The sequence below is a fragment of the Apiospora marii genome (assembly GCF_038362585.1).
Source record: "Apiospora marii strain CBS 49790 chromosome Unknown utg000005l_segment0_segment0, whole genome shotgun sequence".
NCBI lineage: Eukaryota > Fungi > Ascomycota > Sordariomycetes > Amphisphaeriales > Apiosporaceae > Apiospora > Apiospora marii.
Window position 1 is genome coordinate 5,310,950 of NW_027117377.1, and position 23,647 is coordinate 5,334,596.

At 56.5% G+C, this 23,647-nt stretch overlaps 4 protein-coding genes across 4 annotated transcripts; 1 reads left to right on the forward strand and 3 right to left on the reverse strand.

The window, feature by feature from the left end:
* Window positions 1-2,487: 2,487 nt before the first annotated feature.
* PG985_009550 (uncharacterized protein) lies at window positions 2,488-2,844 on the reverse strand (the record flags this gene model as incomplete). Its single annotated transcript, XM_066829318.1, has 2 exons — window positions 2,488-2,632; window positions 2,687-2,844. 2 exons carry the CDS (start codon window positions 2,842-2,844, stop codon window positions 2,488-2,490), a joined length of 303 nt encoding a protein of 100 aa, XP_066684230.1.
* A 902-nt stretch (window positions 2,845-3,746) lies between these two features.
* Window positions 3,747-8,169, reverse strand: PG985_009551 (oryzin; the record flags this gene model as incomplete). The annotated part of the gene is made up of 4 exons (XM_066829319.1): window positions 3,747-4,792; window positions 4,956-5,184; window positions 5,243-5,329; window positions 5,422-8,169. 4 exons carry the CDS (start codon window positions 8,167-8,169, stop codon window positions 3,747-3,749), a joined length of 4,110 nt encoding a protein of 1,369 aa, XP_066684231.1.
* A 604-nt stretch (window positions 8,170-8,773) lies between these two features.
* On the forward strand, window positions 8,774-9,334 carry PG985_009552 (uncharacterized protein; the record flags this gene model as incomplete). Its single annotated transcript, XM_066829320.1, has 1 exon — window positions 8,774-9,334. One exon carries the CDS (start codon window positions 8,774-8,776, stop codon window positions 9,332-9,334), a length of 561 nt encoding a protein of 186 aa, XP_066684232.1.
* A 1,430-nt stretch (window positions 9,335-10,764) lies between these two features.
* Window positions 10,765-23,254, reverse strand: PG985_009553 (Beta-ketoacyl synthase; the record flags this gene model as incomplete). The annotated part of the gene is made up of 6 exons (XM_066829321.1): window positions 10,765-10,775; window positions 11,171-16,401; window positions 16,481-21,104; window positions 21,166-21,810; window positions 21,873-22,523; window positions 22,630-23,254. 6 exons carry the CDS (start codon window positions 23,252-23,254, stop codon window positions 10,765-10,767), a joined length of 11,787 nt encoding a protein of 3,928 aa, XP_066684233.1.
* Window positions 23,255-23,647: the final 393 nt, after the last annotated feature.

The window sequence follows — 23,647 nt, forward strand, 5'->3', positions numbered from 1 at the left end:
AAACCACCAACGCGGGGATCTCAATGGAGGTTGAGCTCCGAAACACAGATGTGCAAAAGCGCGTTCGACCAAGACGACCATGGCGCAGACCCGAATCGAACGAGAGTCATGTGCTGCCTTTCTGATACTCACTAGAGGCCCCTTTGCCAACTTTAGTATCCCGCCCCTCCTACCTATCTCGAGCTCGCTGCTATCTACATCTATCTCCAGCACGGGGGGCCAAGTCGCGGATCCGTCCTCATCATGGTTAGGAAGCAAACAAGCTGACCACGTGCTTGGCGGCAGTGCGGCAAGGCCAGCAGCCAGGCAAAGCATCCCCCGCAGACGCATGACTTGGATACGTGCCAAGAATGCGGACCGGGGTCAGAATTGAGGCATGCAGCATCCCCAGTCGCAGATTAGCATGTCAGTCACGTCGGCCGGAATATAGCCGAGCAGTTGGCAATTGGGGGATGGATGTAGCTGTCCGTCGTTGGTTGGGTTGGATGCTTTGGTGATGTGTGTGTGTGCGGAGTGTTGCCTCGGTCAGAATGCGACAGCAATTGAGTGATGGGCATCGCGATTTCGATCTCCCGTCCTTGTCTCTGTCTCCGATGCCACCAGCAGCATCCCGGTGGGATGGAACGGGGTGGCTGTCAGTCGTTACAGATCATGTATTCCATTTATCATCATGAGTAAGTCTTATGAATCCGCGGGCAGCTCGACGGTGGTTGGTTCCTGTCGTCGCTGCCAAGGGAGGCTCAATTTATCCCCCCAACCGAGTATTGGCAATCATGTAGGAAGTAGACAACACAGAAGACGCAGAAAAGAGCCAAACTGGCCCGACGAAGTCATGGCATGCACGGCAGATCGTTTGCCTACATACATAAGTTCGCGTGTGGGCCGACATGAGCCGACTTCGTAGAGAGCAGAACGCTGTCGTCGTATCTGCAGTTGGACCAACGACGACGGCCATAGAAGCAGCAGCTTAACTTAAACGCCGCCGGCCGCCGATGGACCTGTTGTTTTTGGGGGGTGACCCCCTCTAGTTCCTTCCACTTGAGGTCCCCTAGCATTTCTGGCTCAGGTCCTTGTTTCCGCAATCCCGACAGGGTGCCCCACTGCAAGAGCCCCAATTAAACCCCCAAATCCCCCAAACTCCCCCCAGCTGCCGTGAGACCTGCCACTCAATGGGGCCTGCTCCCTAATCTGGAGATATTGTCGGAGCCCATGCGACTAGCGACACGCGACTGGTTCATCTCTGTGAACATCAACCACCAAGCTTCAAGGAGTCGTCGCATTGGCTTAGTCACCTTCAACAAGTCCTCTGAAGTTACACCCGCTGCCGATCGCACGAAGTGATTTTTTGATTGAGAACGTTTATTCTCTCGGTTGGGAAGGATGGTGTTGCCGTTAGCAATGCATTCTGACGGCCAGTCCAGACGCTGGACGTCAGCCACTTTTCCTTTTGCATGACTCGCTTCTATCAAGCGAACCAGGTAAAAATCATCAAAACCCAGAAAATAGAAGCCGCATAACCTCCTCAGCAACCGCTTGTGCTCCTAGGCAACGTTGATAGGTCAGAATAAGGGTGAAGTCGGACTCGAGGCGAATACGTGTCGGGTCAAGCGCCGACTTGGACACCGGATTTCAGTTTTATGCCTGCGACCCATCCGGAATCTCTGCCCGATCGCCTGGGACCAACACCCCACGCACGGCCTCGGTGCGATCCAGCCATCCCTCCCTCCCTTCTCAACACAACTCCTTCATGCGGCCATTTCCAGCTGCATTGCCGTCCATGCTCATCAAACTCATTTTCTCTCCGTAGTGCGTCCGTCTTCTTTTTGCATGTCGGAATACGGGCCACATTCGTGCTTTTCCCATCTTGGCCCTGCATGGCAAGTCAGTACCTACATACAACATGTATTCTACGAGTGGTCTGACGACTGGCTGCTCGAAGTTTGGTTCCTAGGGCTGAGCTACCCGCCAGCCCGCTGCATCGCCCAACACGAGCCTGGCTTTCATGCGCGTTATAGTAAGCACCCACGGACATTGATGGAAACCATCCTTCGCCTCCGACCGGGTCTGCGGGATTCTGATGCCACTTTGAGATACACTGGCGGCGGGAGCACCAGGCAGACGTACAGGAGATGTCGCTTTTGGTTCCCAATGTCACCTGCCCGATGCGCCGGTCAATGCAACATGCAAACTACCTAACATGGGCTATAGCTGCGAGACTATCATACGTGATGCGGTTTTCAACTGTTTTTTCTTTTCTTTTCTCTATTCGACTATGCACAGCCGGTGGTGCATCAGCTTGCTGTGTGCTTCATCTCCGCGCTACATGTGAGATTTGGGTTCAACGGCTCAACTCGCCGACGCCACCCCACCCAGACAGAAACAATACGCGATCCTAGATGGCACTGTCAAGGACACTATCCAAATGCCCACGACTCGACGAGTCGGCTTGAAAGTAAACACCGGTGAAGACACGGGAATTTGGGTCTATCATCGCTGCTGCTTGAACTTCTCCTCCTTGGACATGGCTTGCGGGTGGTAGTTGCCGCCCACCTCCTGGGCCTTGCGGGGGTTTGCCATCAGGAAGGCGTACGTTCCTGCGATACTCACGCCAACGACGCCGGCAATGATTAACCTATTCTGGTCAGCTGGGCGGCCTCGTCGAGGGCTATGAAATGTCAGCACTTACGCAGTGTTGCCTCCACTCTTGGTGGTTCCGCCCTCTTTCGGCGTCGGCTCCGGTTCGGTCGCGTAGCGCCTGACGCCCATGGACCGTTGCGAGATGCTGGTGGGGCTTACGCGTGCGGCGCGGACGCTGGAGCGCAGGGCTGCTGATCTGGAGAACATTTTGGCTGAGGGTTTGACGGAGAAAGGTGTCCTAGTAGACTCTGTGACTTGGTTTATGACTCTTAGTCGGGAGGTAGTAGTGGTTTTGTTAGAGCCAAAGGGGCGCCTTGCAGTATACGGATTAGGTAAGGATTACTTGGTAGCTGATTGAACGGATTGAGCGTGAGTGAAACAAAGACCGAATTGAACAACGGCAGATAATTATCTACTACCACTCACTGCTCATATAACATTTCGCAGGGTTTTCATCATCTTGTCAATTGACGAGTCTATGACGCCCGTGATGTCGGTACGCCCCATAATTTGCGGCTCATACTAATCACCTTCGCTAGCAACTAGTAGCCTTTCCCGTAGGTCCCCTGGACCAAGGGGGGAAACAGTGACGTACTGATTGCTTCTTTTCCACGTCAGGTCGAGCAATCGACACATGGAAAACCTTCTGATCCTGTTGATCAATGGTTTCTCCATTGATCGGGAATCCAAGGTTTCTCCTCCCGCTTTTACACATGTAGCGTATCGTGGAAGTACCATCACATCACATGCTTGCAGTAGCCGGGGTTTACTTTTCCTCAATTATTTCTCATTATCCTTGTGCCAGAGCAGTCGCTATGCATTCAACTAAACATGATCACCAGAACCTGGCAGTCCAGGGGCTGGTGGCTTTTTAGTTGCATTCACACCATTCCTCAACCTCGTTGACGTAACACTTCGCGTTGGTGCCATCGGGGCACCACCGGTAATTGTCTTTGCACCACTGATTAGGATCGGGCTTATGATAACAGTCGATCTTGGCGCATATGCACGCACTGGGTTCAGAAAGGTCAATACACAATGTTCTTCAAGCCAACACGAGGGAGGAGGGGTGGTTGTGAGAAGGGAGAGAAGGAAAGAAAGAAAGAGACTTACTCTTCCTCGTTCGGGTCGCACACGGCCTGGTGATTCAGCCCGGCACAATTCAGCTTAGGACACTTGTCCACCGAGCAAGGCGCGTCGCGGCAGTAGCAGAGGCCGTCCGGGTACATGCCGGGGTTGAGCTCGGTGTCGCAGTGGAAGCTCTTGCGGTCGTAGCGGCCGCAGTCTAGCGTCGCGCAGTCGCCGTAGAGGGAGCCGCCGGCGCACCCGGACTGCCACTCGCACTGGCAGATGGTGGTGATGTTGCTGCTGGCGGCGTACGGGTTCGGGCGGCACGTGAGCTCGAACCCGTCGATGCACTGGTCGCATTTTGACTCGTTCACGCAGGCGGTGTTGGGCAGGGTGGTCGCGCTGTGGGCGGGCGAATGCGGGGTGGTTGGGGATGGTGTCGGGGTTTCCATCCAGATGGTGGTCCAGAACGAGATGCTACTCGATGTCGTGGTGGTGCGGCCACTCGACGATGCTGAGTGAGTTAAATGGGCCGAAGAGTTACGCTTCGTGGACGACATATGGGACGAGGCGATGGTAAGTGCCGACTTCGAAAAGCTGGAGTCTGAAGAAGTGATCAACACACCGCTCGATGTTCCACTCGACGAACCGGACTCGATAGTGGACGACGGCGTGGGGTGCAAATGACTGCTGCCAGGGTGGGCAAAGTGCAAACTAGAGCTCGATGTTCCACTCGACGAACTGGATTTGCTAGTGGACGACGGCGTGGGGTGCAAATGACTGCCAGGATGGGCAAAGTGCAAACTAGAGCTCGACGAGGTGGCAGAAGCCGATTGAGTACCCGGGACGAAGGTATCGCTAGTCCCACCGGTTGAGGATGTGCCAGATACCGTGGACCTTGTCCGCAACGTCGACGATGAGGACATCGGTGATGTTCTGGATGAACTTCTAGATGTCAAGCTCGAAGAAGTTGAGCCGGTGTGCGAGTGGGATTTGCTGGCCGTGCCTGATGAGCTCAGGCTACTACTGGTGTAGCTAGTCGTGAAACTTCTCGTGGGGATGGGACATTGATAGGAGGGGTCGTCGGCTGCGGTATCAGGATCATCAGACGAAGTTCCGTTTCCTGCGTCTTGTCGGGATCGCAATTTGGCAAATCTAAGTGACCGGGAGCCAGGCCCCGACTGAGAACCACACGCTATAATTCGTCAGCTGGAGTGAACCGCAGCGGGATTGCATCTGGTACGACTTACGGACTTGAAGTCCCCATGCCCCGTTGTAAGCGACCTTGAAGTGGTTAGGGAGCGGGTAAGGTAGAGGGTCACTGGGCACCTGGTCTTCTCGCGGGTGGCGCTCGTATGCCAGATATACCAGATAGGCTTTGATCTCTTTGACGAGCTGGACCCCGTCTTCTGGTGTATAGTCCTTCTTCCACTGAAACTGGTCGGGGTATTCGGACATGAAGTTTGCGATAAGTCCAGCCTATTGACGTGTGAGCATCTGCTTCCAAAACGATACACGCAGAAAAGGTGTCACTTACCACAGCCGGAGCCGCGAATGAAGTACCGCTTGCGAATTGCTTCTGGCCATTAGGTCTTAGGGAGTCCACTACCACACCTTGGGCCCACTGTGGTGAAAATGTTATTAGTCAATGGTTAACGGAATATTAGTCAATGGTTAACGGAATGGCGAGTATCCAGCACAGATTGCAAGACTTACCACTGTTATAGACCCAGTGAGGCCGTTGGGATTCGATCCCGCGCCTTCAGGGCTGGTTCCACGATAGTATCTACCGCTAGGATGAACCGAGCCAACTGTAATTAGCGTATTGTCGGGGGTTCCGAGTGCAGGCGGCATGCGTTCTCCCATGAACTTGACAGGCGGAGCTACACCTTGTGCATTGGGCGGTCTGTAGCCCGTGTTTCCCGCTGTGATTACGGTCGGGATGCCCATCTGAGCCCACTCGTGCACATATCGCTCGAACACTGCCTGGTATTTCTCCCACATACCCTCGACGGACGCGCAGCTGTCGAGGCTCACGCTGAGGGAAAGGTTGACCACGGCTTTGCCCTGCAGGTTGCGCTTCTTGGCAATGTAGGACACGTGCCGCATCGCGTCTCGGACCGCCTCGATGGTGAGCGACTTCATGGCGTACTTGCCGTCGTCCTTCTGGTACATGGACGCCATCTTGATCAGGTAGGGGTTCGCGCGTGAGGCGATCCCGTACGTGGTGCCGATGGCCACGGACGCCACCTCGGTACCGTGGCCCTGGTTGTCGAGCATCGTCGCCGGGTTCAAGGTCTGTCCTGTCCCCACGACGGGGTCGTCCATCTTCTCGGGGACCCATTTGGACTTTTTCGCGGCGTCTCTGAGGATGAACTGGTTGGGCACGACGTACGTGGTGTCCTTGAGGTTGGACGGGTCGATCCGGAGCTCCGCCGCGTTGGCGCCTTCGATGCCGAACCCGGAGTCCAATATGAAGACGGTGATGCCTTCGCCGAGCGCCGAGTCTCGCGCGTACGGTTGGTCCTGGAGTGGCTGCTGGTCTGTGGACTTGGCTGAGAGGAGGCGTTGATGGGGCCATGCGGGGGGCAGGGGAATATATTGCATCTCTCGCTTGTTCTTGGCATGATAAAACAAAGTGTTGCTGATATGGTCGTCCTCGAGTAGTTCGTACGTGCTGTTGGCTGCATCGTCGAAGAATGATTGATCATCCCAGCCCTGCTCTTCGATCTCCCGAGTAAGAAAGCGATCGAACCATGCCACCCTCCCGCTGACCATGAGGGCTCGCTGTAAAGAATAAGCAGGAATCAAGTCCATGTCAAAAACGTATCCAAAGTCCAGGATATAAGCGTTGTACTCATTGATACCGACCTCAGATCCTTGCTTCTGGTCCAGGAACCCTGTCATCGAGCGATAGTACCAGAGAGGAAGATCACTGATCGTCATGTCCCAACCCCTGGAGCCGAACAGGATGCTCTTTGTACTCAACTGGACCCGGGAGACCATGTCGAATGCTGCTGAACCGTAGACCAGGGCTCCTCCGCCAGACTTGAGTCCCGAGCTCCCATCGGGCATAGTGGCCATGAGCTGGGACCGGTACTTCCGGAGGAATGGCACGAGGGTTGCCTGTTTGGCCTGCGCGTTCGACAAGAACCGGGCGAGGTTCAAGAAGCTCTCCATTCTCCAAGTGACACGCTGGCACAGGTCATCGATGCCGGGAAGCCCAGAGAATGCGACCTGGACATATGTCTTTGCTGACTGGGCTTGTCTTCTACCGACGCCCGTGTTGCTCACGTCGGACATGTTGTAAAGTTTGGCACCGAACAGGAAACCGTCCCAAGCATTTATGCGAGAATCATCAAAGATGGTTAGAGCCTTCTGAGCCGATGACGACACGTTTGCAAGAGCTGCGGCCTCGGTACCCAGCAACTTCTCAGCTTCGGTGGTGTTGGGCGCGTCGTAACGGGCGAAGAAGTCGACGACGGAGCTCAAAAAGGCGGCAGCGGGGTTGTTGGTCTCGTTGCAAGCAGTGATGTAGTCTTCTGCCACTTTCTTGGCAAAGGCCCGGCCGGCGGATGAGTCTGGAGGTGATAGAGTCGGGATGTCAAGCGCTCGTTCTTTGAAGGTCACCATGGTGGTGCCGATCAGGGTAGGGCTGGGCAAGGAGGGCGGCTCCGTGGGAACGCTGCCCGAAGCGCCGCCGATCTGGATCTTGCTGGGCGAGAGGACGATTTCGGTGCCGTCGTTGAGCATGAGGTTCAGGGGACTACCTTCGGCTGGCACGTAGTAGTCATTTTCCTCGATCGTGACGGTGATCTCGGAGAACATTGAAAGACCGGGGCAGGCAGTCGCCGTGGGTTGAGCTGACGACGAGGAAGATGAGGACGACGATGACGATGAAGAAGATGCTGAAGATGACGTGGTCGATGAAGAGGTTGCTGATGAGGATGTCGTTGCAGACGAGGTGGCCGAAGAGGTCGATGTTTCGGTAGAAGACTCGGCCGAAAGACTGGATTGTTGCTCAGACGTCTTGGATGACTCATCTGTCTTTTTGCTGGTCTCTTCGGTTGTTTTGGACGGTTCATTTTCGGTTGAGGGCTTGTTGTCAGTCGGTTTAGACTCGTTGCCATCATCACCGCCATCACCATCATCACCGCCATCACCACCACCACCGCCGCCGCTACCTCCTCCGCCGCCGCCTCCACCGCCATCTCCGCCACCTCCACCTCCTCCGCCTCCGCCTCCTCCTCCACCTCCTCCTCCCCCTCCTCCTCCACCACCACCACCACCACCACCGCCGCCGCCGCCGCCGCCGCCTTCACCACCTCCATCGCCTCCTCCGCCTCCGCCGCCGCCGCCGCCATTACCACCGCCGCCTCCAGGTACAGGTGGAGCTGTGGGGTTCGAACCCCCATTGCTACCAACTGGAGCTGGTGGGGCGGTAGTATGTGCTGCGGTTGACATAGTCGAGAGACTACTACTGGTCGAAGGAGGATGGTTAGGATGCGTAGCTTGCGGAGCTGCACTAGACATAGCCAGCGAGGAAGTAGTACCGGATAGCGGGGTACTTCTCGTTGTTGCCAGTCCGGGGGTAGGCTGTGTAACAGGAACAGGTCGGCTTGAGCTTGACCGCGTGCTTTCCGTTGTGCTACTCCTTGTGCTACCCGTGAAAGAGGTAGGAACCGAGCTTGTAGGGAATTTGCTGTGTGTTGCGACCGCTGAAGAGGGAACGGAGTTTGTCTGGCCGGAGACAGATTGTGTAACGGACTGAGAAAAGCTTGACAGCGATTTGTTAGTCGTAGTGCCAGTGGACAGTGTGCTCACTGAGCTTGTGAGAGGATTACTCTTCGTTTCACCAGCTGAAGAGCTACCTGAATATGTATGGCTAGTGCCAGGCTGTAGAGCGGACTCTGATGAGCTAGAGGGAGTTGCATGCGATTTGCTCACCGAAGACGCGGTCTTCGCTGTAGTATGAGAGGAGTCGCTAGAGCTCGCTGGGCCTGTCTTGTGGTGGGTGGTAGACTCAGACGAGCTGGACAATGTCTGGTTAGTCATGCTACTTGTGGAAATGGTTGCAACTGAGCCTGTAGAATGGGTGGCTATAGAGTTTGCGGAAGATGTACCAGTCTGTTTTGTGTTTGCCGAAGAGCTACCAGACATACTCGAGGTACCAGAACCCGTCGAGCCAGAGACAGTTCTAGTAGCAAGTCGGGATGAGCTTGACAATGTTGCGTCTGTCGTCCCGCCCGTGGAAGTACTGTCTGTGGTAGTTCCTGATGGTGTGCTAGAACTCTGCAGGATGGTTGAGGACTGGGTTCTAGACTGGGATGAGCTAGTCGTCATTCCGTCTGTGAGAGAGATACTCTGTGTCTTGACTGATGACGGGTCGCTGGAGATCGTCGAGACAGAACCCGACTCCGTCTTGGAGTGTGAAGAGACTGACGTGGATGATCTCGTATGTGTCGAGTGCGAAATACGCCCAGTAGAAGAGATAGTCATCGAGCCCAAGGAAGACGTGGTGTCAGCTGTTGCTGCTGAAGAGCTACTCGTCTGTGTTGAGATGAGACCAGAGGACTTTGACAAGGTAGGACTTAACTGGGTCAGTTTCGTGGTACCACTTGTCTTTTGACTAGTTGAAGTCGAAGTCAAACCGCCAGTGCCAGATTCAGACTCGGTCGGTGTAACGAAGCCAGACGACGACCCAGTTGCGGTTGATGTATCAAATGGCAAAGTGGGGTCGGGCCAGACATCAGTCACGGAGTTGTGGACCTCGATAGTGTAACTAGTCGGAGTTCCTCGGACGTAGGTGACGATCACCTTCTCAGTCCAGACCAGTGTGTCAGTAGCGATGTCAATTGTCGAAGCGAAGGTGTCAACCAGGGAAGACGCAGTAGTGATGTCGGAGGCTCCCAGGGTGCTCACCATGAGCAATCCTAGGAGCCATACCCACACATGTTGGGAAATCTGCATCGTGATGCAGGTGATGAATGAGAATCGGGAATGTGCGTATGTGATGTGCCGATGCGGATACCACTTGGGTAGAGTGTGGTGAGAGGGTTTGTTGTGAGAGAAAACCGAAGAGCCGGAGTACGAGGAGATGTGGCCTGCTTATAAAGGCGTTGGTAAAGTGAATGCAGCAGCTACAAGATTGAATCCGATTTGAGAATCCAAGGAAGTATTCAATGATGGAAATTGGTTTTGATGTATCGGTCAGATGGTTAACTGGTTGAAGAAGAAGAAGGAGGAATCTTGCCGTTGAATATAATCTTCTTTTGAATACACACTCTTCATATCTAATTTAGTAATTATCAAGTGCCAAAGTTACCGTCAGAGCAGACCTGGAGGATAGCAACTCAGTTTCATAGATGGCCAAACAACGGCGGCTTGTCTTCGGGTGGGAAGGTGTTACTCAGGCCAATGAATCGAGGTCACTGCAACTGGAGCTGCCCATCGCGGCGAATGATCCTACACCCCACGTGTCCTTGTGATGATTATTGTTTCGTGTCGCCTCGGATGGCCAAGGCTGACGCCCCAGAGGCACATCTTTTGATAGCATTTGGTCGGGTCGTTCGGATCTCTTGTTTAAGAACACTATCGTGGTAGCCACTGCATCCGTCCTAGAATTCTAAGAAGAAGAAAAAATTATAAAGTTTTAACAAGATCGAAAAATAAAAATATCCAATTTTATTTATTATATAAAAATAAAATAGGACAGAGGGTTACCGTGTTCTGAGCCAGGAGGGGACATGGGCGCCAAAGGTTTGCAGCCGTATGCGGATGCACTGTTCAAGCATACCCCGGGCCGACCTTTTGGCGGAAGCTGCGAAAGATATGATGGCGCGATCGGGGCTTGCACTCGATTCGGTGTACCCTGGCCACCTGATAGAGATGACCTGCAACCCGTAGCATGATCAGGCTTATTCAAAGACCTGGCATCCACAATATGACCCTGGAAATCCTTGGGAGTGGAAGACGGTGGGAGCTCGGGCAGAGGCGGCAATATCGGACTTACTGGCGCCACAGATGCTGTAATATCACAGCGTTCTCCCGTCTTCTAATCTAGATGTTGCCTGTGTCGGGATCAGTTACCAAAATGTGTCGTGAATGACTACGTCGTATGGCAGAGGTAAGAAGCATCGTCTGGATTTTGCATCCACGGGCTTATCTTAAGTGTCAAAAGCCTATCATCTCCTTAGGGCAAATCCCTCAGCGATAGTATCCTTAAAGTCCTGACCTGAGAAATGCCAATCAATACCAGCTGCTTTTGCCCTGCCAACCCAGACATGTGGCGGCAGCGTCTCACTGGAATCGATGCCACTGAACACCGTAGCCACATCGCTCATGTCCAAGTGAGCTTCGGACGGATAATGGAGGTACCTAGCTTTGACCCCGTCCCCTTCATTCACAGCAACCCGCATCAAAGAAAGAAAGTTTTCCACAAGTCTCGTGGACAAACTCGATGTACGCAGGACATCGAACGACCCGCGCCAACCGCTGGGGTGCGGGACCGCCTTCAGCTTGGTGGCGATAGATCTGAGTTCGGCCTGAAGATCGTCGGCAATCTCCTTCTTCGTACTTCGCCCGGCGCCAGTGACGCGGTGGATGTAGACAGGCAAACCAAGCTCGCGACCGGCCGTCTCCAGATACGCCTCTGAAGCCCATTTTGACGCAAGATAGCCGTTAGAACCATCGGCAGGAGGGGTGCTTAATGAGGTCACGGACACCGGCTTGGCCTCTGTCGCTTCTTCGTCTCCGGATGCCAGATCCTTGGGTACCAGCCCACCACTCGATATGAAGTGCACAGGCAACCGACGGGGCGCCGCCATTTGGACCATGGTCTTGGTGGAGACGAAGTTCACACCCCGCAGCGTCTGGTACGAGTCCCAGAAGGACCGATCCGCACCGCTGTGGATCAGAACGTCGGCATCCATAGCAAGCTTGTTGAAGACTTCGGTCGTGAGATCTAGGAGCGGGGCGCCTAGGTTGCCTGAGTATACGATGATCTTGGCGTTGGGCTTCCCGTCATCTCCGAAATGCATCACGCGAGCTTGGTCCCTGACAGCTATGCAGTAGATTGTGGAGACGTCCGGGCTTTCGTTTAGAGCCTTGAGAATGTTCCTTCCCAGGTAGCCGGTGGCACCAGTTAGCACCACTTTCATGCCGAGTCTTCTATCCGGCGCCTCAGCAACACGTGTGGTGGCGCCCCTGGCGATATCGCCCAGGGCTGTCTCGACATGCCAATCGATGGCAGCCACCGCAGCGGCGGTATCGACGAGAGCAGCCATATCGCGTAAGCTGCTTGTGCTGAAGAGTTCTCGCACCGGTACCGAGACATGGAACCGCTCCCGGATCATGCGCTGTACACGTACGAGAAGATATGACCCGCCCCCAAGACTGAAGAAGTCGGTTTCCGGTTGTATTGTTACTGCCTGCGTCAGATCACTGGGTAGGACTTGACTCCAGATGTCCCGCAATGACGCCTCCGTTTCCGTGTGATGGCTCTCCCCCCCCTGCGAGTGTGTGAGTCGTGCAATCGGCAGTTTCTGCGCCGCCCTTCTGTCCGCCTTGCCGTGCGAATTGACCGGGATCTTTTCGAGCGGCACCAGCATTGCTGGACACATGTACTTGGGCAAAGGAAGACGGGCGATCAGGGCATCCAGAAACATGCTCTGTTCCTCTGGCGTGTTGAACTCTCCATCCGACTTGATGAACTCAACGTGCCCGACGAGGAAATCCGGATTGCGTCGAAACGACACGACCGCATTGCCAAGTACCCCCTGAGAAGCCCGCAAAATGGCCCACTCCACTTCCCGAATCTCGATGCGAATGCCGTTCAGCTTGACCTGAGAATCCCCCTCGATGCGGCCCTCGTAGTAAAGCTTCCCGTCCCGTCCGTAACGACCGCTGTCACCGGTCCTGTACAGCTGGTTCGTCCGCTTTTGTCCTTGTGAAAAATGACCCGCCGGCGTTAGCGAGTCGGCCAAGAACACGACCTCCGTAAGGGCTCCCTGGCCGTAGTAGCCATTGGCAACGCCAGCGCCCGTGACGACGATCTCGCCCGTGACGCCGCTGGGCACGAGCCTCAGGTTCTTGTCGACGACGAAGACGCCGCAGTTGGGAACCGCCTGGCCGATCGGAATTGCTACCCCTTCTTCTTCCCCTGCGTTGCGATAGTCGAGTTCTGCCGTCGTGCACCACACACTCGCCTCGGCAGGTCCGTAGACATTGACAAGTGCCACGGCCTTGTTCAGCTGCCTAAACGACGCCTTCAAGGTGGAAGGCAGCGCCTCGCCTCCGACCAAAGCGTATCTCCAACTGTCGGCCGCGTCCAGCTCGGCCCGGCCATAACGGAACCAATGGGCCAGCTCGGTGGGCGTGGCGATCACGAGTGATATCCGTTCGTCGAGCAGGAGCTTGCAAATCGCCTTGGGGTCGCTGCGATGGCGCGCGGAGGCCACCACCACGCTGCCCCCGGAACAGAGACCCATCAGGACCTGACCAAAGCACAAGTCGAAGCTGACGGCGCTCTGCTGAAGAGTCACCAGAGGCTCGCTCGCGCTGCAGTGGCGTGTTAGACTGCTCTGTATGACGTTGGCGAGGCTGGAATGGCGGATTTCCACGCACTTTGGCGTGCCGGTCGAACCAGATGTGAAGATGATTAGGGCCGGGCCATCAACAGTCGCATTGGTGCTGTTATTCGTGGTGGTAGTCTCCGAATTGATTGACTGAGGAAGATTGGACAAATCTAGTACTGGTACATCTTTCGCCGCCAAGTCTCTTGTGGCCTGGAGAGTTTGCGAATCGCAGAGAATGGCTGACGGGCTGCTCAGCTCCAGCAAGCTGGCTATCCGGGACGCCGGAAGCCGAGAATCGAGGGGTACATGGGCGGCGCCCACCTTCCACACGGCGAGCAGCGAGCAGACCCAGTCCATGGTCGGCTGCTGATAACATGCCACGCGCTCATGCTCGACCCCTGACTCAAGCAAAGCGAGTTCGATCTGTCTCACGCGGCGCGCCATTTGTGAATAGGTGAGTGCTGCACCAGAACCGTCTTTCAATGCGGTTGCGTCAGGTTTGCATTCGCTTATCCCCTGGATGATGTGCGAAGGGGTCTGGGACAGGGTACTGGGCTCCCGAGCACCAAGCGACATGTCCACGGCATCCTTGATTTCGACGGTATCGTATAGATCGAGACCGCCCTCGAGGCTCTCGATGGGCACGTTACAGTCCGGGCCCGAGTTGGCGAACCTCTTGACCAGTTTGATATACATGTGCATCATCATCTGCACAGAATCGTTGGAGTAAAAGTCGGTCTGCGCCCTCCACCGGAGTCGAATGTCACTCTGGCTGAAGTCGTTGACGTCCAGCATGATGTCGGTCAGGGCGTAGTTGAGGTACGACTGGACCTCGTCGGTCGCCGCCCCCAAGCCCGCCGGCGGCTCGGCCTTCTGTGGCAGGTAGTCGAGCGTGACCTGGAAGATGGGCGCGGCGTTGCGGGACAGCGGCAAGGCGAGCCGCTCAAGCAGGGCCTTGAAGGGCAGGCGCGCGTGCGCCATGGCCAGGTACGCCATGTCGCGGACCTCGCGGCAGAGCTGGGCGAAGCTCCGCGACGGCGTCCGCCGGAACCGCAGCGGCAGCGTGTTGACCATGAGGCCGACGAGGTTCGTGGAGCGCGTGTCGCCCCGTCCGGCATCGACCATGCCGACGCAGAGCTCGTCGACGCCGGCGAGCTCAAACAGCATCAGGCGGAGCACCGTCATGAAGAAGTGGAAGCGCGTGACCTTGAGGGCGCGACAACGCGCGCGGATGGCTTGGACCAGGCCGGGTTCTAGAGCAACCATGGGAGGCTCTTCGAGCGCGAAGGTGGTAACGGGCACGCGTGTTTGAACCTTGGCGAAGGGTAGCATGGGAATGGGGTCGGGCAGGCCGTGGGGTGCCGTCAGTTGAGCCCGCCAGAACTCTACGTCTTTCGCCATGGACCCGCTATCGACGGCCAGCTTTTGCTCGGCCACGAGGGTACTCCATTGCGTCTGGACCGGCTCGAGGTGACGCCCTTCGTACAGCTCCACCAGCTCTCTCAGGAAGACGAAGAAACTGTAGCCGTCTATGGCGATATGATGAATGCCGATCACGAGGTAGTGAGCCAGCTCGTTCTCCGACAGCAAGACCAAGCGCACCACCTCCCCGCGGCCGAGGTCGAAAACATAATGGCGCTGAAGTTCGTCGGTGAACTCGATGGCCTCCTGCAAATTTGTCACGCTGCGGGTCTCCAGGCGCAGCGGGGCTGTGCCCGAAGCCAGAACCGCCTGTGTGGGCTCGTAGTTGTTACCAGCGTCGTCGTAGAAAGCCGTCCGTAGTGAGTCGTGGCGCTCGCCGAGCCGTCGCGCCGCCCGCGCCATGCGGTCGACGTCCAGCCGGCCCCGAAAAGCAATGCGAAAGCTGCAGTTGAAGGCGCTGAGCAGTTCACGCTGTTGTAGCAGGAACCAAAATTGGAGAGAAGGGTAACCCATGCTCTGCTTCCGCTCGAAGACGAGCTCGACATGCTTGTTAGTCTCACTAACCATCGTCACTGGCTTCGCATCTTCCTTCTCGTCGGAGTTGGCATCAGTAGTAGAGGATGGCGCCGTGTTAGGTTCCGTGTCTAGGGCATGAGACGAGGCACCCGAACCATGAGTAGTGTCATTCCTGGGCTCCGTGGATGAACTATCTCTATTGTTCGATCCCTGTACCTCAGCGGCTCCGGCCTCGACTTTCACGTGAGGAGTGAGCTCGGGGGAAAGCCGCTCTGCCGTATCTTGTACCATCTCCTCCACAGTAGCCCCGCTCAGCAGCTTCAGCACGGGCATGTCCAGATCCAGCTCTTTGCTGAACCAGAACCGTATGTCCACGGCGACCAGGGAATCGATTCCCAGATCAATAAGACGCGTGTCCGGCTGGACATCGTTGTCTTCAGGTCGCAGACCGAGCATCTTGCACAATGTTTGGCAGAGTCCAGTTTGGAGCACAGCCCAGACGCCCTCCTTGGTGGTCTGCTTCTTGAGCTGGGCGCGGACAGATACCTCCTGCAAGGCTCCCTCGCCAACGTCCCCCCTCCTGGTCCGTTTGTAGTAGGAAAATGCGGGAATAGGCAGCCAGCTTGGCGGATTCGACTCTTGTTCCGCATCGTATGGGCGCAGACTCGACGAGATCTCGTGGGCGGACGGCTTGGAGCCAGGCTTGCCGGCCATGACGGCTTCGGCGAAGAACTGCAGAAAGTCCCATTCCGACAGGTTCGAGTATCCCAAGCTGGCCAAATGCTTGAGGATCCCGAGATCGGTGCGGATGATGTAGCCAATGCCATGGATACCGGCCAGGTTCATAACGCTACCGGCCAGACCGCGTGCGCGACGGCCCTGGATCATACTGGCCATGAAGGCATTGGCGGCCGCGTAGGAAGATTGGCCGACGTTGCCCGTAATGTAGGCAAGCGAGGAGAAGACGATGAAGAAGTCGAGGGAGGGTTTGTCGAAAATGTCGTTCAAGAACCTCGTGCCGTCGACCTTGGGGCGGAGGGTCTCCGTGAACTTTTCGTGCGTCATGTGCGGAATAATGCCGTCGTTCAAGACCATGGCGCCATTGCAAACACCAGCTATGGGTGGCATGGTCGTGCGGATGGCTTCGTAGGTCTCCAGTACTGACCTGCGATCTGTCACATCACTGCGCGTGAGTTAGCAGACACGTCACTTTACTCGGTAAAAGGCGGCAGCAGAGCGTAGGGAGAGGGGTCAAAACGGACCAGGACATGACGTGGAGCTGCACGCCATCAGCCTCGATACGGCTCAGCCATGCCTTGTTGATGTTGGGGTTTCGTGACGTCACCGCGATATGGCGAGCCCCTCGCTCTGCCATCCACTTGCACAACGAGATGCCCAACTGGCCAGTGAGGCCGATCAGCCAGTAGGTCTTGTCGGGGCGGAACTTCACGATGTCCTCGGCAGGGCATAGACGGACAGGAATAGTCGACCTGGCTGTCCAGTTCAGAATGGCCACTCTTCTTTTCCGGGGCCGAGTAATCTCACTGCCGGCTAACTCTGCAATGTGGAGCTCTTCGAATGCCTCAAGATTGCCGGAGTGACGAGTGTCTAGCAGATAACGCGATATGCGGTCCATGATTTGGGGTATGACCGTTTCAGGTGATGCATGCGGACGGATGTACGACTTCTTGGCCATCAACACGGAAAGATTGACAACGTGACAGTGGATAGGAAGCCGGCTCTCAATACGCGCTGCAACTCTTCCTACATCCTCATCACCCGACAAAACGACAAAGGTGACTAGGTTCTCTGGAAGCAGGGGGGCTAGTGCGCGATCGTGTGTAGAAGGGTGTATGTACACGTAACTAGTACCGCTATCTCGAATTGACGTAGTAAAGTGGATCGATACATGGCGCTTCGCTGCTGCCTCCTCCAGAGCGGCCGCAAAATGTCTGGTTGGTGGTTCATGGACGAGAATGGCCGTGTGGCTTGGCGCTGTGGACAAGATCTCGTCAACCCAGCAGGCATGAACGGCTTCCTGGAGAAGAAGACTGGGGTCTTTGCCCTCGGCATACGCGTCGCATTGATGCATCCAGCTTGTCGCCCGGGATGCCGTGGAGGAGTTGGCCGTGGATAACGCAATGACGGGGCTGGAGGCCCCCTTCGACTTGCCGATAAGCAAGTACAGTGCACCCACCGAGCCGACTGTCAGTGCCATCAGCGTGGAGCGCTCGACTTGGATGTCTTGGAGTAATGGCGAGTTTGCTATATCCCAATCTGGTGTGGCAGTTCGCTCCACTTCCCATGCCCCTTGCCGATCAACAACCGTCAAGCGGTCGTCCGGCACCAGGTCGTCACGAATGACTCTATGACTGGAATTATAACGCGCGTCCAACTCATGGCTTGCCATGTATCTTGGAACTGTCATATCAGCATCGAGGCCGATGCGCACTTCGCGCTCGAGAGTCCAAGTCGGCGTGTATGGCTCCACAGAGGAAGCCCACGCGTTCGAGATGTGCATACGGAGCAGGGCCTCGACGACGATAGTCGGTTGGATGTCTGCTGCGTCCCGGGCGTCAAAGTCCAAGATCTGGAACTTCATGGCCGGCTTTTCGGCCGTCAGGCACCGCGCGACGCCCGTCATCATGTGGCCATAGGGCTGCGTTCCCGAAAGCCCCCCTTGGGTGACCCACACGACATTGCATGCCTTTTCCGTTAGGACCTGCAACGCCTTCCACTTGGCTGACGTGAAGGGGTGGAAGACGGGCTCGTCCAGCTCCGTCAGGCTCAGCACCAGCTGCTTGTCGGTGAAATGGCCATCCTCGAGCTGGCCGAACCGCTCCACGCAAACGATGGTTCTCGCCAGGGGCTTCAGGACCGCCAACGCGTCTTGACGGAGTTGGAATGTGGCAACGGACGTGCCACCTACTACCAGAACATCTTCCAGAGAAGGCTGAGGGTTCCCGGCGAGAAGTGTCGGCTGTCGTATGAGTTCCATCTGCGCGTCCATGGCCTGGGTCAACATGACGCTTTGCGGCGCCAGGAAGTGGCCCCCGGGAGGAGTGGCCGTGTCCAGCCCCGAGAAGCCCGTTCGCCTCAAGAGTCCAGCCCAAGTGTCTTGGGTGATGAGAGGATGGTGTGGACGTCCGTCGGCCTCGCCGACCCACCAGCCTTTCAGCGTGCCAAAAACGAACGTCGGATAGATCGGGTCCGTATCGGTGATTTCCAGGAACACCAGGTAGCCGCCAGGCTTCAGGAGCCCCCGAACATTCCGTAGCGTCGTCTCCAGGGACTTGGTGGCGTGCAGAACATTGGACGCGAGGACGAGATCGTAACTGTGAGGAACGTAGCCCTGCTTGGCCGGATCCTGCTCGATGTCCAGTTTGGAGTATACAAACCTGTCGGTGTGCTTTTTGAAGTTTACCTCGGCCTTGTTGAAGAAACCGACCGAGATGTCGGTGTATGTGTAGGAACGGTAGCTGTCCCCAACGTTTCGCAGGACGGCTTCCGTAGCGGAGCCCGTCCCGGCGCCGATCTCGAGCATGTCCATCTGCTGAAACCGCTGGCAAAGTTGGCCTACGAGTCGGCCCAAACAATCATTGTACTCGGTGAAGCCGAAGAGGCGGTGGTAGATATGGTCGAGCATGTTGTTCTCGCGGTATATTTCGAGGAAATCGAGCTTACCCCGGACCCATGGGATCAGACGGTCGCCAATGGTGGTGATGATGGAAAAGTTTTCTTGTTTTTGGATAATGGAACTCATCATTGGCTTCATAGTATCCCAGGTATCGTGTACCCACTCCGGCCGAATGACGGCATGCCGGCCGGCGGCTGCCTCGTCGACCGTATCGGCCACCCAGGCAAGGTACTTTCTCGAGTGCCACTCGCACGCGGCCCGCTCCGCGGGAGTGATGGTTTCATGCAATCGCCTCATGTAGAAGAAACAGGCACGCTCCACAAAATACGCATCTTCGCCGGACAGATTGGCACTCTTCAGCTCCCACCTGGCGAAGCCGCGAGTGGCGTCGGGCTCGAGGGGGCCCCATACCATGTGCGAGAACACCTGGCGGTCGTCCTGTGGGCTGGGCCCAACCAGCGGGGAAAGGCGCAGGCCTTCGATCTGGACGAGACAACCCCCCGCGGCGTTGAACATGTCGACATCGCCCGAGATGCCTTCGGAGGCGGAGACGGAGACCAAGGCATCAAAAGCTATGTCGCTTCCCAGACCGGCACCGGCGCCGCAGGCGCGAGAGTCAATCTGGATACGGGAGACTCGCGTCGGTACCAAGGTGGTCCATAGGCGTCCGTCGCCAGGTGCGCCAAGAGCGCCAAAGATGGACTGGAAGGCGACATCGAGAGGGGCAGGGTGCAGCGTCAAGGACGAAACGTCGTAGTCATCCGGCACTTTGACGTGGATAACGCCAGCGGAAGTGTCGGTGGTCCGTTCGAGCGATCGGATGCCTTGAAACATGTCGCTGTAATTGTATCCTGAATTGGCGAGCGTGGTGTAGAAGAGATCGATATCGACAGGGCTCATGTCCAAACTTGACCTCGACCGGGGTGGGAGGAAAGGAGGAGAAGAAGATCTGTCCCCATGGTACAGCTCGAGACGTATACGAGCGGTTGAGGCCGTAAAGGGGGCACTGCCATCGTTGGGGCAGATGGTGCATTCGTAATCACAACCAAAGGTCCCGTGTTGCTTGTCATCCACTACTCTAGTCAAGCTGACCAAGATTTCCACACCGACGCTGTCCTCATCAGGGAGCACCATAGCACGGTGAATACGCAGGTCCAGGATTTCCACCAATGACACATGTTCATTGCCGACCACGGCCTTGCACGCCTCGATGGCCATGCTGGCGAAACCTGCTCCTGGAAATACCACCTGCCCCTGAATCTGATGTCCCCGGAGCCACGGCATCTCCCGTTGCTTGATGAAGTTTCTCCAGCGAAAGTCGTTGGGGCCTCCGTCCAGCCTTACGCCAAGGAGTTCGTGTTGCCCAGCTGATCGTGACAGGAGCGCCCTGGTGGCCCGTGACTCGGTAAAGTACGCATGTGAATGGTCCCACGTGTAGGTAGGGACCGACTTGAGAAGGGCCGGTCTGTTGTCGGAGCCGGAAAATAGAGAGCTCAGCTTGCTGAGATTGAGGGTGGACGGAGCGGAGACGATGTTACACCACGCCGCACCAATGCCCGCAGAGAGCGCCTCCACGTCGTTCCCGCCTCTCGAGAGCATGCCCGTGTAAGGTATTCTCGCGCCGATTGCTTCCTCAATCACACTGCCGGCTGGCGCTTTCAGGGCAGGGTGTGGGCCGACTTCGACCACCAAGCTTAGAGATGCCGCAGCACCGGTGGCTTCGATGGCCGACTCGAGGGCTTGCGCGAACATCACGGGCTGCACAAGATTTTCCATCCAATACGAGGCATACAGCTCGAAATCGGGCGTTACTTCGGCGCCACCGACCACGGACGAAAACCACCGACACGATGGGCCGTTCTCTGGCACCAGGGCCTGTATCCCAGCACGCGACATTGCTTGCATGTAGGGCTCGGCGCAAGGTCCCATGTGATGCGAGTGCCACGCCTTGTCCACGTTCAACACCCTGGTAAGCTTGCCTTCGTCGTCCAGCACCAGCTTGGCCCGCTCGATGGCCCCGGCGTCGCCGGACAACGTAACACTGGCCGACGAGTTGGTGGCCGCCACGTTGAGGCGACCTTTGAACACGGGCAGTGAGCATAGGTCCTCGGCGTCATCGGTTGACGTGCCGGCCGCCATCATGGCACCGTCGGCGTGGGCGAGACGGCTGACGCGACCTCGGAGGTAGGCGACGCGGACCGCGTCCGTGGCACTGAGATATCCGCAGGCATAGGCGGCACCAATCTCTCCTATCCAACGCGATGCTGGTTAGCATTGGATGCAATGCGTCATCCTATCTATGTGGCTTACCGCTCGAATGTCCGACCACTGCTTCGAAGGAAACACCAGTGGCGTAAAGAATGTCGACCAAAAGTATCTGAACGGCAGTGCAAAGGGGCTGCGAGAACTCAGCCTCCATAACTCGGGACTCGCCTATGGGCTTTTGAAGCTCCTCCCACAGGGACCACGAAGGACGGTCCTGCTCGGAGAGTGACTGAAGTGATGCGTCGAGATGTCTGAGAGTGGTTGCGGCGGCAGACGAGGATTGGACTAGGCCCCAGCCCATCCTAGGCCACTGTGCACCCTGGCCTGTAAAGACTCCGAGGGTCTTGGTCTTCTTTGGCGAAGGCCGGAAACCTCTGTTTTGGTCGCCTTTCGATTCCACGGCGGCCCTCAGCTGCTGCTCAAGACCCCGGACGGTGGACGCCTCGAAGCACACACGTTGGGACAGTGCCGATCTCCGTGATAATGTCCAAGCAAGACCCTGGACGCTGGTATCTGATGGGGAGTTCTCCAGGAAGTTGAGCCATGTTTTCAGTTGAACTGTCAGAGCCTTTTCCGAACTAGCCGAAAGGAGTATGGGGATGACATTGTCAGGGGTTGCATTTTCATCGCGCTGTTTTGTAGGAGGCATGTAGCTCTCGATGATGGCATGTGCATTCGTGCCGCCAAATCCTGTAGAGTGTTAGCCTGGCGGCTATTGCAAACCTCTTTCGCCTGTCAGCTCGCTTGCTTACCAAAACTGTTAATACTAGCCCGTCTTGGCACGCCGGGCGGGAGCACCGGCCAGCGTTTCGGCGCCGTTGGGATCTGCAGAAAGCCGTAGTAGGGGTCTATGGCGGGATTGAGCTCGTTGAACAGCAGGTTTGGAGGAATCGTGGCGTTCTGGATGCTGAGAGATGCCTTTAAAAGCCCGGCAAGGCCCGCGGTGCCTTCGGTGTGGCCGATGACGGTTTTGATGGATCCGACGTAGAGAACCTGGCCGTTGGCCTTGGCTGGGCGATCACCGGATGCGAAGGCCTGGTATATGGCGCTGGCTTCCTGGGGATCGCCTGCCTTGGTTCCCGTCCCGTGGGCCTCGAAGTATTGACACCGGTCTGACTCTAACAGGGGGTTCAAGCCGGCTCTCGCGTACGTCTGCCGGATGAGTTCGGCCTGCGACTCACTGCTGGGCATCGTGATACCAGGGGTCCTCCCGTCCTGATTGACACCCGTTTCGCGAATGACGCATTCGACGTGGTCTCCGTCGGCGATGGCGTCTCGCAGCCGTTTGAGAACGACGCACGCGACGCCTTCGCCACGGGCATAGCCATCGGCAGCAGCATCCCACATGCGACTGCGACCCGTGGGCGAGAGCATGTTGACGTTGCTCTCGGCGATGTAGTTGGCTGAAAAGGGGACAAAGGTGATTAGTCAAAAATGGTCCAGACTGAAGGTACTGAGTATGATTCCATGGATAAACATGTTGATCTCCATCTCGAAAGGGATACTCACTCGGCGCAAAAATGAGGTTGCTGCCCGCGGCTACCGCATGACGGGACTGGCCACTCCGGAGAAGCTGCACCGCCTGGTGAACGGCCACCAAACTGGAAGAGCAGGCCGTATCTATCGTCATGGACGGGCCCTTCCAGTTGAAGAAGTAGGAAATCCGATTCGAGAGGATGCTCAGTGCAGTGCCGGTAGCCGCATACTTTGGAATGTTATCCAGGTCATGATGGGTAATCTGGGAGAAGTCATGACACATGACACCCACGTAGACACCAGTAGGCGAGCCGGATAGCTCCTCCATCTTTAGCCCGGCCAGCTCGAGGGCTTCATAGATGACCTCGATCAGGAGTCGTTGTTGCGGGTCGATGGATCCGGCCTCGCCCGCTTGGATGTTGAAGAACTGGGCATCAAAGCGGCGGGTGTCCTCCGAGAGGAGGTACGACTCCAGAACGTTACTGGAACCGTGGTGGTGGGCGTCCTTGTGGTAGAAGCCTTCGGCTGCAAAACGGCTGATCTTGCTGGCGACATCACGAGGTTGGGAAAGAAGCTTCCAGAGCTTGGACGGCGAGGAAGATTCCCCCGGAAAGCGGCAGCTACTGCCGACAATGGCGATGGGTTCGACGTACGTCATGTTTGGCCAAATGTTTGAGCTGATCTTGAGAGTTGACAATACGATGAATGCGAGCAAGCCTGAGAATATCGTAGGCCCGTTTCTGTGCCAGGATACGAAGGCCCACTTTGTTATTTGGGCCTTTTCAACGACTTCTCATGGGGTCTTGGGGGGAGGGGGCGCCTTGCTGCCCATTTCGGATGAGGGGTGTCTGGCAGTTTGAGACATATCATGCGCCGTCAGCAGCTATTGACCAAAACGGGAGTCAGCAAGGCTCGAAATGGGAAAGTGCAATACTAGAAGTGACATTGCCACTCCCGATTGCCGTATCACAGGTTCTCGATATCAGAATCGGGATATATGATCTTACCAGCGACCGGCTATGCGGGGTGACTACTTAACCGAAATTCTTGC